At 38.0% G+C, this 20,152-nt stretch overlaps 1 protein-coding gene across 5 annotated transcripts in view; it reads right to left on the bottom strand.

Annotated features, from left to right (window-relative positions):
• Nucleotides 1-20,152, bottom strand: part of csmd3b (CUB and Sushi multiple domains 3b) — a 502,030-nt gene that overhangs the window by 224,936 nt on the left and 256,942 nt on the right. For all 5 annotated transcript variants that reach the window (XM_065290793.1, XM_065290794.1, XM_065290799.1 and 2 more), the window contains exons 8-9: nucleotides 11,497-11,584; nucleotides 5,422-5,546 (exon numbers count right to left, since the gene is read on the bottom strand). In XM_065290793.1, coding sequence (XP_065146865.1) covers nucleotides 5,422-5,546; nucleotides 11,497-11,584 — 213 coding nt within the window. The remainder of the gene's footprint in view (nucleotides 1-5,421; nucleotides 5,547-11,496; nucleotides 11,585-20,152) is intronic.

Here is a 20,152-nt window from a genome sequence, read left to right as displayed (position 1 = left end):
AAACTTACCCTATTTAAATTGCATATTAATCCGCGAATCGCATGCGAGCCGAACCGCGGATCCGTCACAGCACAACTAAAGCTTCAGATGAATGGCACAGCAGTGGCCGGTGCAGTCAACATGTATGTTCGCGGCCGCGCGCGCGGAGCAGATACGTCACGTGTTACGTCGTGGGCAGGTTGCAGATAACGGAGGGAGGGGAATAACAGCGAGTGCATCAGACGCTTCCTAAAAATAAACATTGTTCACGAGTCGCGCGGCTCGAGTCCGAGTCGAGTCTGAAGTCTTTGAGGGCCGAGTCTCAAGTCGTGTCTGAAGTCACTGTGTGTGCGACTTAAGTCGCACTAGAGTCCGAGTATCAAACTCGAGTCCCCATCTCTGGAAGAGGGTGAACTAAAAAACAATAGCCAACCACAGTACCTTTTTTCCTCCATGCTCTGGCTATAAACCACATAACTTAGGAATCGAAAGTTAAAGAAAAAATATAAGAAGCATTAAAAACTCCCAAAAGCCAAGGGGCGCTCTCGTGCAGAAACTCCCTTTGTGCCACAAAAGAAGTAGCATTACAGTACAAACGCTATTCCAGGAAATGTCTATAAGAATATTTATATCGCTGTTCTTCAAATTGTTTTAGGTATTTTCATGATAATAAAGAATATTTTGAATGATTTGTTTAATGAGTGTTGCTTTTTTAAATGCACATTATAAATGACTCAGACTCATAATGATTTAAGATTGATAAGGACTTCTAACCGACCAAATGATGTAGTACACGCACAAGCTGGGCATGAAACACAGAATCGTTCCTAGTTCTTGATTCAAAATCGATTCTGAATCGATTTCAGAGACATTTTTAATTTGACACGCGATTAGATGTTGCAGCCCTACTCATCATGGAAACACGACTGCGACATAAGGGCAGTTTCTTCCTATTTGTTACCGTTGCCCCATAATTTCAATTCCAGAAAAGCAAGAACTGGCACATACTGTTAATGTAATCCCCTACAACATGTTTCTCAATATGCATTCTTCAGCGATTTTATGTCCTTGTGTTATCGCTCTACATCATCATTAACCGTCAAAGTTCAATTCCAATTCTCAAGAACGCAAGTACGGAGGATGCATGAAAATACCCGGATGTGTTCTTGATATCGAGGATGCATTGAGTGCAGACTTGCGCGCTGAAATAGCTTTACACCCCAGAAGTCATTGCGGCAAAATATAGGCGGAGGTCAGGTGACCAACCGGAAGATCGCACACATCTCAATTTTCACAAGTGCGTTATGTGTTCCCACGACCATCTGAGTTTGTTCTTCCAAGGTCGCCTAGCAAGGCCGATCTCAACGAGAACGCAAGTCCGTTCTTTGCGTTCTTGGAATTGAAAAACAGCCATGGACACCTGACCCTAGAGCAGTCCTAGTCCTCAAGGAACCCCTCCCAAAAAGTTTTAGATGTCTCCTTATTTAAAACACCTGATATAACAAATCAGCATGTTAGGGAGACATGTTTACCCTTTTGGAGGCTGATAAGTTGAATCAGGTGTTTTAATTAAAAAAGGAAACATTTAAAACTTTATGGAAGGTCCTTGGGGACCAAGATTGGGAAGCACTGTCCTATTCAAAATGCAGTCAAAATTTGTTTGTATGAACGTAAATGTGACTATCAAAGTGATTTGTTTGAATTAGTACCTGAATCACTGAATTGAATGATTAAAGATCACATAGAATGATTGAACGGGGTATTTATCCTTGTTCTGTGATGTGACATGTAGACACATTTTTTTGTTTGGGTCTGTAATGCCTTAGAAGCTTCCTAAAAACCTCTTTAAGATAGCTCTATTAGGTTGGGGGATTTTAAACAAGTGGTTTTGCACGTATTTGGCTCCCCCTACTGGCTTAACTTGCAATCTCATTACTGATTTGCTGATTTTGCCAATTATTTTAAAGTGGAGGGGCAGTGAGATGCCTGTGATGTCATAAGCATCAGTTTTTCAGATTGGGCCGTTTTCTGGCTTACATTTCTAAAAGAAGAATTTCTATGAGACTGAGATATTTAGCATGTCTAGCACTTTTTGTAGGTTCGTGAATGCAGGTAGACTACCATTATTCAACAAAGACAAGGTAAAAATGGTTTTTCATTCTCTGTCCCCTTTAAGCAAATCAGACAACAGGCCCCAAACTCTCCAAAAATTAGTGCTGAGCACGATCTGCATGTCACAACCACCGAGTTTGTTAACTGGTTCTGAGTGCTGGATTGTTTAGGATGTTAAGTCCACCAAGGTCTGGGATTCTTTACTAGGAGTGTATAGTATCGCTCCTCTGATCCAAACACCTGAAATGGCTTTTTAAAATGCTGAGAGTGTGCTTGAATAAACCAAGCATCTGGATACGTGCCCGGTTATAACAGTCTTCTCTATATTTGATGAATTACTGATGCCATGATTGCAAGATTGCAAGAAAACATAAACATCTTTTTTTAATAAAATTGAGTTTAGCCACCTGCTTGTGGGCGGTGTTATTGCATGTTAACTGCACCAGGTAAACAGCGTGTACTCTTACTAAAGATGGGACATTCTCATCTGCACAGAAATGAGGGGTGTTTGTGTTGATAAGGATGACATTGACTTTACACTGGCATATTTTGCACATGGTTAAACTGGTATGTGAGCTAAAAGACTGCACACTGCAGTAAAGTGTGCCATGAATTCAAACTTCATGTGCCAATAGTGATATCCTCTTGTGGCCACTAAGGGTCATTACAGTACAAAAATGAAACTACTGTACAATTCTGGAATATGCTGTAACTTATACGGTATATAATAAAATATTATATATAAGCTAAAAGTAACTGTAAAACAATGTATAAGTGCACAGTCTGAGGGGGTGAATGGCATTAAGCTAGTTTGCAAATGACAGATTCAAATCAACCAGCTGCACCAACCAGTTGCAGTGTCAAAACTTGGTTATATTGAAAAGCTATAGTGTTTCTACTATTAATTAAGCATTAATTTTAGTCGTCTTTGCACAGGATAAGCCTGGATAGGAAAGTATTTAACATAAAAAATTAAATTTTCCTCTTAAAGTGAAAAACTATACTCATGCAAAGTGCTATGAAACATTTATTATATCAATAATTAAGTGCCACATTTACTCTCCACCTTTAAAAGAATTGGCACCATCCAACTTTCATTACAGAAGAGAAATAGTGACAAAAACTATTGTTAATTAATGAAGATGAAAAAAAAAATGAAGAAAAGAAACCAAACAGTAAACTATCCAATGGTCCCTAAATGCTACAAGGATAACAAGTTGTCTGTGCTTTATTTTGAGCAAACTATGCATAATTAAAGTATCCCCCTGAATGATGGAGACAGTTCAATTTCTGTTTGTTTGCCCAAGGCGGCCAACTGACACTTAAAGCCATTAGAGCTGTGTGAGGAGACAGAAAGTCGCTGCTGGCATGCTAAATTCTGCCCTGAATTTTAGTGGTTGCCATGGCAATGCTATCAGATCTACTGAAAACTGTTGATTAGTAAGCTTGTCACAACACAACTATGAACTCTCTTGAAATTAATTATTATTGCCCATTTTAACAGACCCCTTCTGGCAATAATTAAAACTACTAAGTATTCAAACCACCATTTCAATCTCTGACCCACATTCATAATGTAAAAAAGAATTCTCACATGATATACTGAGAATTACTAAGTTTATTGTTGTAGAGCAGCTAAGACGTGCCATTAGCTGTTAAAAAAACCATTAAACAAAATGCACAACCAGACCTTATCAGTAGCCAGTGGCGCTTTTACATTGCATAGTACCCAACGGTTTGGTTTGGGTCAGTTCGGGTCAGCTCACCTCACTTTGGCTTGGTTAGCTTTTCCATTGAGTTTAGTAACACTTCGGAGTGGAAGGGATTATAAGCGTGTCGTTATATTTGTGCTCCCTACTGCTGAGACATCATACAAGTGAGAGCGTCGTTGTACATTCCCATACATTTATTTATTTCTCAGTCCCCCACAAAATTAAAATTGACCACCACAAATAGATGTTTGCACATCACGTTTATCACTACCTCTGTCTCACATGATAGTTTCTTTACAAACACCCGTGGCGTCAGTCGGCGTGCTCCGCTGAGCCTCATTTAAGTTGCATTTAAGCACATAATGCTAACATGCGCATCGCGAATGTGCCGCCACAAACTGCAAGTCTGGGAAAAAAACTGGAATGGTGTTCCTGATTCTCAACCTGTGGATGTTTTCATCGCTAAAAGGGAGTTTGGGAATTTAAAGCAGAGCACAGATGACAACAGGTTTGCTTGAGACAGCGCAAGCTAGCATGAAGGTAAAGCTAATCTTTACATTATAGCGATGACGCTGGTAGTGACGATTCTCTCAGACCAATCCATGATCTACAGTGTTTTCACGTCACGTTTTGGTATCAGTTTGGGTCGCTTACGAAAAAATGTATCGGGTACTACGTTCTGCACCCAGTGAAAAAGCTCACAAAAGTAAGCTTACCCGACCCAAACCGCGGGGTACTATACAATGGAAATGCGCCCTAAAAACCAGCCAGTATAATCGTGTCTTTAAACAATTTATTATTTACTTTTTAGATTTAAATTGGACCAATTTAACTTTGTATGTAACTGACTTATAACCAGTTATGTCTTTACAAAAATGTAAATGACTAATTCTGGGTTATTTTCAACCCGATATTGAGTCAAAGAGGAACGAGCCCAGCACGCTGGGTTGTAATTTAACCCATGCTGGGTTGTTTCAACCCAAAATGCTGGGTTGTTTTTAAACCATTGGGTCAAATATAGAAAAATTTTTTTTGGGTTAACCCAGTTGCTGGGCTCGTTCGTTTTTGACCCAATGAGTTAAAAATAACCCAGCATTTTTTAGAGTGTAGTCTAACCCCTCGTTCAGACAGCCAGCGACGTTATCGCTGTGTGTCGCTTGTCTCTTTCAATGAGGCGTTTCTAAATCTGCTTGTCACAAACAAATGAGTTCCATCCACGCCAGTAACTGACGAGAGAAGGATGACGTGAACTCCACTGCTTTGTTCTCATTGGTAGTCGCTCCCGAAAGTCGCTCGACATTTGCATAAAGTTAAACTTTTCTTAACTTTCTCCCGTCGCTGGACACGCCCATACGACCGCCAACGGTCACTTTCGCTCGTGTCGCCGGAAGTCGCCAGGTTTCCATTGAAATGAATGAGATTGTGTCGCTCTGCTACTGCTTGTCGTTGGCTGTCTGAATGGGGCGTAAGCAGTTTATGCAACCAGCTTTTAGCCGTATCTAATAGCTGATGCTGCTGTATGTTCAATAAATGACCCAACAAGCCTTACATCAGTTTGATTTATGCTGCTATATTTCAACAGCAAGTATTTGCTTCAGTTATACTATGACAGACTCACCTCTGCAGACAGGTCTATGGTCACTCCATGCTGCGAATACTTCAGCAACTCTCTGACAGGTAATGCTCTTAGAGCCTTGGAGAACGTGATCTTCATCACAGGTGAACTGGGCCGTGGCACCAATACTGTAAAAAAGAGGATCAGATGCACAAAAACACAGGACAAACAAATCAGATCCTTTTATTATGCAACAGCACGTGTAGACAGGATGTTTACTTCAGTCCAGCACAGGATACCAAAGTACACATTTAATATCCACTTTATGGATAAAAGTATTAGGACGCACCCTTGTAATGAACATGTCTGAACACTTAAGTCATTTCAGTAAGCACAAATCTTAATGCTATAGCATATAATCGTATTCGAGAGAATTGTGTAGCAAATGTTATAATTTTATAGCAACAGTTTGGAAAGAGCACCTTTTTTATTTCAACATGACAATGCCCCCATGTACAAAAAAAGGTTAAAAAAGAAATGATTGATTCAGTCTGGTGTGGAAGAACTTGACAGGTCTGCAATAAGCCAAGTCTTGAACCCAGCTGAACACCTTTGTTATGAATTGCAGGCTCTGAGCCAAACATCACCCAAACCCATCAGTGAGTCATTTCAGGACCAAAAAAGTCCTTTCCAAAAGTGTTGCAACAAAGATAGAAACAAAATTCTTTAAAATTGTATTGTATAGGATTAATATTTGTTTTGATTGGAATAACTGGAATATTCAAACATGTTTATTTATTTGTAATGCCATTTCAGCATCTATGGCTAAATTCATGGTGAAAAACTAACCTTGAAGTAAAACATGCAGGTTAGGTGAATTGGAGATTCCTCTTCCCTTAGTGTGTGTTTAGATCAACATGTGCATAGTTTTTGAAAACCACATACTGTAGTACCCAGAAGAAGAACATGTAAAAGGGGTGTCCAAGTACTTTGTCTATATAGTGTATATCCTTTCCAAAAACATAAATTACATAAAATGTGTAAAAATTGGGTTGTGAAATAAATTAGAGCTGTGATATTACAAGCAACTGTATGATTTGTGTGAAAATAAGGCATATAGTCAGTGGCGTAACTTTGTTTTGAAAAGTGGTGGGGATGCTCCTGGGGTCGGTCAAATCAATGAAAAACAATACTTTAATAAATAATTTATATGATAACTCGTTGGAAATGTTTATCAAAGTGGGCGGGCACATGCCCTTCAGGTCCCCTGTTGGCTACTCCGCTGAGATTTTTGACTCACAGTTCTCACACCAAACTGTATCGACACAGGGGAATAATTCGGGGAAGGTCACACGGCTGTTGCAATGCATTTCATTTGAAAACAGTTTTTTCCAGTGACTAAAAATGACACTGGTTTATGCATTTATTGTGCTTGGACACTGAATCAACAAACATTGTAAACAGCGCACCTAACCGCACGTTTAGAGCAAGGATGACGCACGTATTTCATATTGCCCGTGTCTCTGGAGTCGCGTTATCCTTTATTATACAACAGTTCTTTCTGGTTCTCGAATCTGATTGGCTAAGAGGCGTGCGATATTGTACTGATAACGGCACAGTAACCGCTTCACCTTTCGTATCATTCCGTCACCTACTCGTCATTTTAGTATTAGTGAATGAATGGAGGTTCTTAATAGGCTCATCTCTGACTGGAAAAACTGCACGCACAGACGCGCTGTTTTTAAACACTGTCCGTGTGTCTCATTAGTTCACTAGCTCATGAATCAGTCTGTGAATCCCAATCGGAAGTACTTATCCCGTCAAAGATCAGCGCTCTTGGATGTAACTTTAAACTTAAGTGGAGTATTGTCACATTGTGTGGACGATTAACACTTGGAAAAAGGAATGAAAACAATTATTCTCTGAAGCGATCTCTGTCCTCAGAACGCGAAAACACCGTGGCACTGCAGGTAAGCACTGCAGCTTTTAAATTGGACAATTGATCATTTATCTAATCGTGATGTGACTAAAACACGTTATGAGATATCGCCACTGATATATTTATAAGCAGCATGCAAAAAACATCTGTGACACTAAAAAAACGGTTTTATATGGTACTGGCAAGAACAAAGCCTAATAATAAGCGAGTGCTCGTATCGCGTTAAGATTAAATGGGAAAGCAACGTTATATAAATATAGTTTTATTAACTTTTACCTCGCGCCAAAACAATAACAACCCAAAATATGAATAAGAAAACAAGTAATAGTTTCATGACACCAAATACTGCTGATTTGATCTCATTTTTGACCATCAAACACAGACAGGGCCGACATCAGAGCCAGGGAATCCCTGTCAGAGATGTAGCCCAGATAGGGCGGTGGTCAGCGGGGCGAGTGAACACTGACGTCCGCTCATTGCTCTGGATCTCGAGTACCGAATCTTGCTAAGCAGACGTTCAAACTGGCGCTATCTTTACTTATCGACTGCAGATTTGAAAATTATACATATATATTCTCGACTTAACTAATCTTAAAACTACACTTTGTGACCAAGAAATTGCAATATTTAAAAACGGTAAATCCGTCCATGGAGTTATTATGAGATTCAAAACAGCCGAAAGTGTTACCTATCATTCTGGCCTTCAAATCCGTGGCGGAAGAAAGTAGTTCCCAAACAAAGAGGCTTTTAAAATAACTCCGTAGTTGTTTTCCTGTTTTCGTTTTTCAAACGTGTGCCGTCGAACTGTTGTATAAAAGCAATATCGCTCTCGGATATCTGTTGAACTTTTAAGACTATACAACAGTAATCAAGTATTTCAGGGGCAGTACATGTATGTATACAAAGAATATTTTTTTTTATATCGCAATTAAACTTAAGGGGTCACACACTGAGCGAGAAGCATTGTGCCATGTATGTAAAATTTGAACACATTATTTTCTATGAATGTAGACATTCCGGCAGAGCCAGACGACGGCGTCTGATGACGGCTGTCCACTGTGACTTTGGACGCTGCTCAAATCCTTGCCACGCCACTTAGATAGTTTAACATTAAATAACTTCATATTTGTCCCAAATCATTAATGAATGTGTGTGTCTGGTGTGCAATACCTGCGAGATGTCCTACACATGACATAACACTTCATGCCCGATACACTGTAAAAAATAAATTGTTGGCTCAATGAATTATTTTTTAGTAACTAGTTCCACAGAAATTTTACGTTCACTCAATTTCTGACTCCAAAGTGTTACCTGGATTGATGTTTTTTAGTTGGCCCAATTTTGACTCCAATATAAAAAAGTATGTTTGCTCAACTAGCTTTATAGCTCATTCAACTAAAATGTTTTAATCAGTCGAATCTTTAAAAACTTACAGCAAAGACTCTGTCAATTAAAATTTAAGTATTTACTCAATGTTTTATGTGTTACTGCAATTAATATTTATTATTTGGGAATACTTAATAAACTTTTTAAAATTATTTATCAAATAATTTATGCTGGTGTTGTTAACAAATAATTAACTTCAGTCACATAAAAACAAAAGCTTTATTCACTTATCATAGACTGAACATACAGAATTAAGTCTTCTCTAAATAGAGGGCATAAAACAGTCCAAAAGCCCTCCAAAGTCAGTCAAAACATCTCCAGGGCCATTTTGGAGAACTTCTTTCGCCACGTAACATTCTGGTCTTCCTCTCTCCACATCATCACCGCTCTGGTTTGATAAACAGAGGAATATAAATACACACATGCATAGATGTTTAATATAATAAAGCTTGACGGTGAAAGACTTCATACCCTAAAATTGCCAAATTTCCCTCAGACATCACACGTAATTGAATTAAACACTATTGGGCGGTTTTCTCGAACAGGACTTATCACTGACTAAAATACTGACATCTCTTAACATATGAGTGCTATTGTTTTGTCTCAAAATGCACGCCAGTATTGCATTTTATAAGGTTTGTTTGTAAAAATGTCCCAATTATAATTAAGACGGAGTAATAAACCCTGTCCGGTAATCTTAACTAAAATAGCTCCACTTTAACTTGGACACATAACATAACACACCTTTATATAATTTATATCTTTACAAAAACGTCGAGTATTTGCGTCTTTGCCAATTAATATAGTCTAAAATTAACATTTATTTACAAACACTTACCTGACGTGAACTTGAGGAAACGGCTGATGACTTGTGTCATGTGAATCAGTAAGTGATTCAGGCTGTTATGTGCGGATTGATCTCAGATGAAATGACCTGTGTTCCAGATCCTTCCGAGTTAAGACATTTTAAATTAAAAACTCACGCACATACTGTACATACATACACACGCGCGCGCGAGCGGGTCGCGCGCACGCGCGCGCGCACACGGGTACACACACGGGTATATTTAAAAGTTTTATTTTAAGATTGTTATGATATTGGGACTATTTCTCCATCCGCTCCTTCAGCTCTGAAGTTCAAATTCGCATGCAGTCCGGTTATAACAAATGTAAAAGATATGAAACATCACTCAACAGCCATATCAATTAAGTGCAATCTTAAAATATGATATTAAACATAACCCTTTCATTGTTAAGTATGAGAAATTAAAATGAATTAAATCACTTTTAAACGCCACAGAGATATCAGAGGCAGCAGTCGATTTCTGATGCGCTTGCCGAGGCGAGGCTGCGCTGGGCGGGGTGTGAGCGCTTAAAGCGCCGGTGATTTTATTGAGCTCATATGGAGCTCCGTCCGAAAGTGTCCGAGCACATTTTTAAATAGACGCTATCTTTATTAACCGACCGCATTTAAACTTAAAGCACATACATTCACGCCTGAACAACTCTTACAATTACATTTTGTGACCAAATAACAGTAATATTAGGAGCATTTTGTTGTCAGGAAACAAAGCTGTCATAAGTCCACATATTTACCTGATTTGTCTTAATTAGTTCAGTCAACACTAGCCATTCTGAATGTTGACTGGATTTGAAAATAACCATTCATTCAATGTTTTAAACACAGATTTATCTAGACTTAAAATAATATGTCTTCTCAACTAGCTCAAACAAAAAAATTGGTTTAACTTATATATTTTTGCCCGTCCAACATTTCATTAATTGGATTTTTTACAGTGTATGCAACCTCCTTTATTCATTCATGAAAAGAAAAATTATACTGAAAGTAAACAAATTTCCTCTATATTGTTTTCCTCTATATTTCTATTTTTAAAAATTGGTGGGTCTTGAGATTATGTGTCGGGTTGATAAAGTTTGAAAGCCCCATGTACGCTACAAGCCTATGCATATAGGCCTATGTGTACAGTATGCTGTAATAAAGTATCTCTCAATACAGTATCTATCTCTCAAGCCTCCTACATACACAAAAGAGTTGCATTGCAGCATTCATGAGAGATAGAGATAAATAAATAAAAGAATAGCAAAAAGGCATCTTATTTTTCTTGCTAACACAATCGATATTGTGATACTTTCTTGTTACACTTTAAAACCAAGCGTGAAGCTTTCTCTGTTGCCTCAACACTCTTTCATTCAAAATTTGACAGCACTCAAGAAAAACCACTCAGTGAGCAATGGCACCAACCATTTCAATGCTTTCATCCGAGGATACTGCAAACAGGACTTGTGCAAGATGTTGCGTGATCTCCTGTAAAAGGCCCATTTCCCTGTAGCTAGCTAACGCCAAAATCTCAAGCAGCTTTTGTTGGAGTCTGGTGCAACCCTAAAGCCATGTTTCATAAAAGCTCTGAATAACATCAGTGTCAACAATTGAAATCTGTTGGCCCTAATTGGTGGTAAAACTGAATTTCTAAGCACACTGTCAGCTTCCCTGTGGAACTGGTATTTGCATGACATTTGTTGAAGAAGGATTTGGTGGAAAATCTGATTTATATTCATTTGGGATTGCTAAACAGGAGACAGTAAGATATCCAGGTGTTACAATATTAATGACAGGTGTCAATCCAGCACTGTATCCACAAGGACTTCTCTGCTCGAAAAGGAAATAATTCACATTTATGCTATCTTGTTGGAGTTAGAAAAGATTGACACAAGATCCAATTACAGTAAGTTAAGAGTTATCTAATGTATTCGTCTTCCATTATTGAGCACACATGCTACCTAAGAGTGATTACCTGAAGTCGTTGCCAATTCGCTTGCCATTCTCAGGTTCTCCAGGGTCTGGACACGAGTTTGAAGCCTGTTTGATGCCTCCTTCATTTACTGTGAATTCAGAGCACAGTTTGCCATTAGATACACATAGCGACAATTATCTCTCCACACATTTTTGTCATGCAAGCCTCATGCAAAGGCAAAACAAAACACTACACAATGTCTACATGATTCAAAGAGGTGGAACCTAAATGTGCCCTCTCTCTCTCTCTCTCACTCACACACACACACACACGCGCACGCGCACGCGCGCACGCGCACGCACACGCACACGCACAACACACACACACACACACACACACACACACACACACACACACACACACACACACACACACACACACACACACACACACACACACACACACACACACACACACACACACACACACACACACTCTGGTTTCCATGTTTTGTGGGGACTTTCCATAGACGTAATGCATTTTATACCATACAGACTCTATATTCTATTCCCCTTACATACCCCATTCCCTAACCCCAACCATCACAGAAAACTTTCTGATACTTCAGAATTTCAAGCAACATCACTTTTTCTTTGATCTATAAGCTTGTATCCTCATGGGGACGTCAAAATGTCCCCACAAGGTCACAAAAATTCTGGTATTCCTATCTTTGTGGGGACAATTGGTCCCCACAACGTGATAATTACCAGGTACACACACACGCACTTAAACCATTAAACTGATAACTACTAACACCTAATCACAAATGAGTCTCAGTAGTTATCGCTTGCTAAGAGTGGACTATATCTTGAACGTGGAGATACTGGCTAAATCCCAGATCGCATTAACAGCTATTTCTTCTAAATTAATGGTACACTTTATTATTCCTGCTCATGATAGGAGATTATAGGCAATGCCTTGATCTGGCCACTACACTGGAAAAAAAATGCTGACTCAAGTATTGTAAAGTGTATTTTTTGGCAACACTTCAAACTAACTCTTTATTTGGTAACACTAAAAATTTGCATTTTAAAAGTGTAGAACTAATGCTTTATAGATCAGTAGTTTAAGCACATCAATGATTTCAGAAAATGTGAGGCCTGAAGTGATGTCCAACTTTGAACAATCGACATCTCAACTCTTTATTTAAATGTTTTATTAACGATGCATAAAAAATGATGCATGTTGTATTGATGTGTTATAAACTGAAGCTCAGCTTTGCCTTTGAGAAGTATTTAAGGAGGTTTGGCAAAAAAATGACACCGAACATATCTGCTAAGTTCATAAAGACATAACCCAGGACAATGAATATTCAATATTAACACAAAAGAGGATCAACAATTATTAATTCCAGATACAATTTTAGTCTATGTACTGTATGCTTTATTACCCGTGAGCTTTTTGCCTTTCTACTGTATACATTATTGAATAAATCCCAGATTTGTCTTTTTGCCAAATTATTTTTGTACCATGCACCTCATATTTTGATGGTTTAATCTAACCTGAAAGGGAATTTAAAGCACGTATGGCCACTTGTGTTTATCAAAGCTATTTAAATGTATATTTACAAATGTTAAGCATGCAAAAAAGTCTAATGGTCTTTGGAAATTTTGTACAATCTAGCATTATAAAGGTATAAAAAATGGTAGACATGGACCATGTGACCAGTATGAAGATGAGCTATTTTAATAGCTTTCCATTTGAGGCTATAAGAGCTGTCACATCTCATTTTTCAACTCAGAGAATGTGACTTGAAATGCAACCCATTAAACATACGCACACAAATGAAGGGTATGGGGTGATGAAGTAAATGCTTTATTAATATTGTACTTAACCACACTATTAAAATCTGCAAATTAGAACAAAGAGATATCTTAACATAACGAAGAAACGCTAACTATTATTAAAGGAAAACACCACAGTTTTACTATGTTCTTACCTCAACTTAGACAAATTAATACATGCCTATCTTTTTTCAATGTGTGCACTTTTAATCTTTGTATAGCGCTTCTTGAATGTGTTAGCATTTAGCCTAGCCCCATTCATTCCTATGGCTCCAAACAGGGATGAATTTAAAAGCCACCAAACACTTCCATGTGTTCCCTATTTAAAGACTGTTACATACGGAGCCCCTAAGGTGACATGGGGCAAAAAAGTTTCACGTGCGCACGCAAAACTAAACTTAAAAAAAAATTCTGCACATGAAGGTTTCGCGTGAGCACATGAAACTAAACTTTTGATTTTTTTACTCCAATGTCACCTTAGGGGCTCTGTAGTTACAGTACATGAGTAGTTACACAAGTAAGTATGGTGGCACAAAATAACATTTTGTTTGAAGCCATAGGAATTAATTTGGCTAGGCTAAATGCTAACACATTCAAGAAGCGCTGTACAAAGATTAAAAGTGCACGCATTAAAAAAAGATAGGCATGTATTTATTCATCTAAGTTGAGGTAAGAACATAGTAAAATAATGAAAAACGGTGGTGTTTTCCTTTAGTATAATGTATGTGCACAATACAGCACTGAAGATTTAAAATGACTTTTGCTAAACTGTATGTTGAATACATTCATTTTAAACTTTTATATAAACTTTTCAATTGTCCCACTTTTATCTCACTTGTTGTGCTTATCTGTATGTACATGTTATCCCTGCCTTTTAGAGTAGATGTATTTGGATTTACTAGACTGTTTCTACCAAAAACCTTTGAGTCCCAAGACAAACTAATGAGGCAGAGCGACTTTCTCTGTAATTGCTGTGGAGTAATTCAGAGTTGAAAACATCTGTTGTGTTGTGTTGGGCATCTAACAGCACTTTAAGTAATGCTTATGACAAGAGCAATAATGAGACAGACATTTTGTTGTCTTACAAATGGACAGCATGAGGGGTCAGACTTACATACCCAATACATAAGGGCCCTATTTTAACGATCTGAAACGCAAGTGCGAAGCGCAACGCGCAACTGAGTTTGTGGGCGGATCTTGGGCGCTGTTGCTATTTTCCCTGCGTGAGAAATAACGCAAGCAAGGTCCAACCCCAAAGTACTCTTACAAATCAGGGTCACATACATTAAGGTTTCTTGTGAAAACATTTTAATTATTATTTACATAAAATAAACGTAATACAGCCACACAACAAACTTATGAAAATATTTTAATCGTTATTTGCATGAGAATTTTTTAACGCAGCCACACAATAAATAAAAACTATTACCACAATGCTCACCACTATGATTCCCCTTATCTCGTGTATTAATATTTTTTAGTGTAACAATTTATGATTTGCAAAAATAACTGTTGCATCTGTGTAGATTAGATAAGCAAAGTGTATGCGCGTTGTGCATAATGAACCACGCGCAACGCGCCACTGACTTTAAACTTTTTTTTCTGGTCAGTGGCGCAATTGTTGTTTGAAACTGCAAAATAGCATCAGGGATGGTTTGCGCCGGAACACGCCTCTTTTTTTGCGCTGAACCGCCCAGGGAGCGCAAGTTCATTCCCTAGTTTGCCGACGTGCGTTTGTGGAGGGAAAAACCTGCTGTGCGCCGGTGCAAAATACAAATGATACATGCGTCACTGACAAAGTCAATTGCGCTGGGTGCAAGATAGGGCCCTATGAGTTTGTTTGGTATAATTTTACCATAATCATTAAGTGATGCTGAGGACAGACAAAAAATCTGCAATGTGGACGTTTGCTTCATTTGAAGTAGCTATTCACACAGACACTTTTACAACTTCTCTTTAAAAGGGGAATTTCAATATGATTTGATGTTAGCATGCTGCTAAGCTAACTGTTACATCCTTTAATAATAAGCCTTATTGTTACCTTAAAATTATTCCAGATTGCCAAAAATAACACAACATGGGGATTTAACATACTTCCTTCCCCCCTTTAAGTTCATCCCTTCCCTCAGTGGCATAGTCAGAAATGTTCAAGTGGGTGGGCCTGTATAAAACAGGGTGGGCAAAGCATACAACATATGTGACCCGTGCTGTCCAAATGTGTCAGAATGCAAAAATTAAAACTTTGAGCTATAGGCAAAAGACAGTAGGCTATACATGTCGATTCTGATAGGAATGAAGTTTTTTTAAGCCCTCGTCCAGCAATCCCAATGCTATAAATGGACATTAAACATCTAAAATGATCTTTGTTTGTACCTTTTATGAGAGGTGCTGGTGAACTATCCTGAATGCTTAACCTAATGGGCAAAGTTGTGCACTTGCACGTCTGCATTTTGGTTTCGGTTTTTAAAACATGCAGGAATTAGTTAATGAAGTAAATGACTTGCTGGATGTTAAAATAGTTATAAAGAGAGATAAAGTTCGGGACGTGATTTGATGTTTAAAGAGCGACAAGACTCACTGACAGATCCCGAAGTTTGGACACACTCAGATGCACAATTAAGCAACCCCGATATATATACACAGTATTACAGTTTTAAATATCTATTCTGACAAGAATTCACACAGATATAATCTGTTATGTCTTAAGTAAAAATAATAAAATAACTTTGAATACAACATGTTTTAACTCACCTTTACACCCCCTGAGGCATCTGGTCAAGGATCATAACAAAGTCCTTTATCTTTATTCATAATCAAGTGTATCTGTCAATTTACAGAACTTCGCAAAAAGGAGTGCAGAGATAAAACGCTCAGTAATCATCAAGGAGTGAATACATTTTTATATCCGATTTATTTATTGTGGAGAAGAGTTTTTCAACAAACATTTTTTTGAAAAGATGTCTTAATGCGGAACAAATAATTAAGAATCTTATTTAACGTTTCATTTTGACAAGCGTAGGGTAAGTCTAAACTACGTAACTGCATTAAACTGAGAGTGGAAACTTGATATATCTAACAAAATTATGAATAGATAGAAGTTATGTCATATGACGTTTATTCGTAGTGTTATTTATTGTTGTTGTTGAATTACTGAATTCTGTCCAAGATGGCTTTCTGGTTGGGTGGGCCACCGTAGCTACACCTCTGCCTTCCCTACTCAAAAACTTATTTACAACCATATAAGATCAGAAAAACAAGTTCAATTGACTTTAAATCGAATAGAAAACTTAAGGATGTGATGAATGTGGACTCATATTAATGGTGACAACAGCAAATAACAAAAACTACACATAAAGAAATGTACATGCTTTGAGCTGATAGAAAGAAAAAGTTTTGAATGTCAGTCATGGGAACTGTTGTTGCTACTCTTCTTCTTTCTATCTATCTGTCCATTCTTTCATGCATGTCAGTCCAACCATCCATTTAAATAATGATTCTTTTCTGAAAATGGCAATATATTATCTCATCTTTCGTGAACAGCAAGGAGTTTCTTGAGTGCATACATGGGTAAGCATTCAGTAGAAACACTGGTACAATAAAACAAGCCTTGTTCTTTCTGCACACGTGCAAGCTGTATTTGCAGACATGCGTAGGCTTGAGGTTACATTTTTTTGTGCTTGTAAAGCCAACAAACATTGTGGTACTTTAAGCCCTGGAAGTGCATTGGATTTAACTTTATTTAATATGGAAAATGACACTTTTTTAACAAGTATCTAGTAAATGTAGCTACTGCAAATATAAAACTGACAAAAAGGTACCATAAAGTGTTTAGTAGAGGTTAATATTGGTTTAAAGGGATAGTTCGGCCAAAAACGATATAAAACCCATGATTTACTCACCCCCAAGCTGTCCGAGTTGCATATGTCCATCGTTTTTCAGACAAACACCTTTTTGGACATTTTAGAAAATGTTTTAGATCTTTCAGTTGATTAAATGTAATGTTACGGGGTCCACGACCTTCAAGTTCAAAAAAAGTGCCTCCATCCTTCACAAAATAAATCCAAACGGCTCCAGGATGATAAACAAAGGTCTTCAGAGGGTAATCTGCGCGGTGTTGTTGTAGAAATATCCATATTTAAAACTTTATTAACGTAAATAACTACCTTCCGGTAGCGCCGCCATCTTTGTCGCGTCCGCATTCAGCAGTAGGGATGTTAACCGATGACCGTTTGACCGATGGTTGACCGTATCAACGTTAACCGGTCAAAGTTGTCGGTTAAAAAAAGGGATCTGTAAATTAGGCTATTATAGACAGTGGACTAAACCCTACTACAGTTAGTCATCTCTTTCTTTCCAAGATCTTTTTGTGTGAAGTGAACAAATCCCTCACACTCAGTTTTTCATAACTGGTCTGTTTGTACTTTATAAACCAATAAAAAAACATTTGTCGCGAGGTCACTGCTTTTGGTTTCGCATGTTCACAAGGTTTGCGAAAAGTAAATGCTACAGGCTATTTTTTGATAAATTCCTTTATTCGAATAGTAAATAAAATACAGTAATACAATAATTAAAATTAAAGTCTCTCCTGGTTGTGTTCCAAATTATTAACATTTATGTCTTTTAGGCTAAAAGTAAAGTGCAGAGTAAGTTTTGTTTCTGTAAATCCTCAGCCATGATTTTTACCACTATTTTCAAGTTCAACGCGATTACCTAGTACCTAAACTATTTCGAAACTAAGCACGGCGCCGTTTGCGGGACTCATGTTTCGCGCTGTAGGGGATTTAAAAAGTATTGTGAGGTCTGTGTGTGTGTGTGTGTGAGCCGGAGGCAGAGCGCAGAGAGATGCGAGTTGCGAAATTGCAGGCGCGGCTCGAAATGGCTGTTTATTTTAAATAGCATAGCATATTTTAAACTAATAGGCCTATCAGTTAACCGGTTTCAACCGGCCAATGAGGCTCGGTGGCCGGTCAAGAAAAATTTTCGTTTTCGCCATCCCTATTCAGCAGGAGAGCTTACGCAGCGTATGGAGGCTACTCTGCTGCTGCTCTGTGCCCCCGCCCTCCGAATTTGTCATAAGTCACTAAGAAAAGTGCGTACATTACGCTTATACTCTCTCCTGAATACAGAGGAGTCTAAGATGGCGGCGCTACCGGAAGGTAGTTATTTACATTAATAAATTTTAAATATGGATATTTCTACAACAACACCGCACGGATTACCCTCAGAAGACCTTTGTTAATCATCCTGGAGCCGTTTGGATTTAATTTGTGAAGGATGGACGCACTTTTTTGGACTTGAAGGTCGTGGACTCCGTAACATTACATTTAATCAACTGAAAGATCTAAAACATTTTCTAAAATATCCGAAAATGTGTTTGTCTGAAAAACAATGGACATATGCAACTTGGACAGCTTGGGGGTGAGTAAATCATGGCCAAATTATCCCTTTAACGAAGATTTAAAGCGTAACTAAACCCCTGGTCAGAGCCTGACTCCACCCACTGCAATATTTGAAAAATGCAAGAAAAGTGGGCAGACCCCAACGGAGAAAAGGGGGATGAACTAAGCTCATACCAAGTGTATGGTGAGATCGTAACAAGGGCGTGGTGAGCTTAAACCAGCTTACGTCACGAGTTATTTTTTGGACCCAACATCCAATAGGAAAATTCAACTGCAGTAGCCACCGTTTAACCTGAAGAGGGCAGCACTCAGACGTTTTTACACCATATATTGTAGTATTGAAACACTTCATATCCAAATGTCAAAAAACTTACTAAAAGCAATGAACAGCACTAATAAAGCATCATTCTTACAGATCATTAACTAAAAAAGTTGGTTTATGGTTTAGTTACTCTTCAATGATATTTGGGTCGCGGTCAGTCGGGTTGTTTGAAATAAATATGCCAATTAACTATTTTAAACAATAAGAACTTGTAAAAAAGGTGGGCCAGGAAGCGGGTCAGGTTAGTTGAAAACGTTGGTAGGGTGCGGGTTGTTTATACTTTGACCCACACATCACTGATATACGTGAGCTTAGTTGACTATGCAGTCCCTCAAGAAAATGTAATGGAAGACACTAAAGCGCAGACATTGTGAATAACATAATGCTGAAATATAATGATATTACTTAGCCATAACAGACGTTTTTACACCATATATTGTAGTATTGAAACACTTCATATCCAAATGTCAAAAAACTTACTAAAAGCAATGAACAGCACTAATAAAGCATCATTCTTACAGATCAATAACTAAAAAAGTTGGTTTATGGTTTAGTTACTCTTCAATGATATTTGGGTCGCGGTCAGTCGGGTTGTTTGAAATAAATATGCCAATTAACTATTTTAAACAATAAGAACTTGTAAAAAAGGTGGGCCAGGAAGCGGGTCAGGTTAGTTGAAAATGTTGGTAGGGTGCGGGTTGTTTATACTTTGACCCGCACATCACTGATATACGTGAGCTTAGTTGACAATGCAGTCCCTCAAGAAAATGTAATGTAAGACACTAAAGCGCAGACATTGTGAATAACATAATGCTGAAATATAATGATATTACTTAGCCTTTCCACGAGAAACTTTAATATAAGGACTTTCCCAGAAGGATATATTTGTTTTAAATTTAGTAAGCTCCTGCAAAAGAACACAAATGTGGGCTTCAATTTTAGTATTACATTTTAGAGCGTAATGAGGCATTCAGTGACACAGGGCAAATATGTTCTTCTGAGGGACTGACTAATATCTTGACAGTATACCTTGAGGATAAAAGCTTGATCGAATCTTTGGAAAACAATCCAGTCCTCATAAGATGCCACTTTAAATTTGATTTAAATACCCCAAATCACTCTCAGGTCAAATTTAGAAATCTTTGTAGCAA

This window comes from Paramisgurnus dabryanus, chromosome 19 (genome assembly GCF_030506205.2).
Source record: "Paramisgurnus dabryanus chromosome 19, PD_genome_1.1, whole genome shotgun sequence".
Lineage (NCBI taxonomy): Eukaryota > Metazoa > Chordata > Actinopteri > Cypriniformes > Cobitidae > Paramisgurnus > Paramisgurnus dabryanus.
This window is presented reverse-complemented; position numbering and strand designations above follow the sequence as displayed.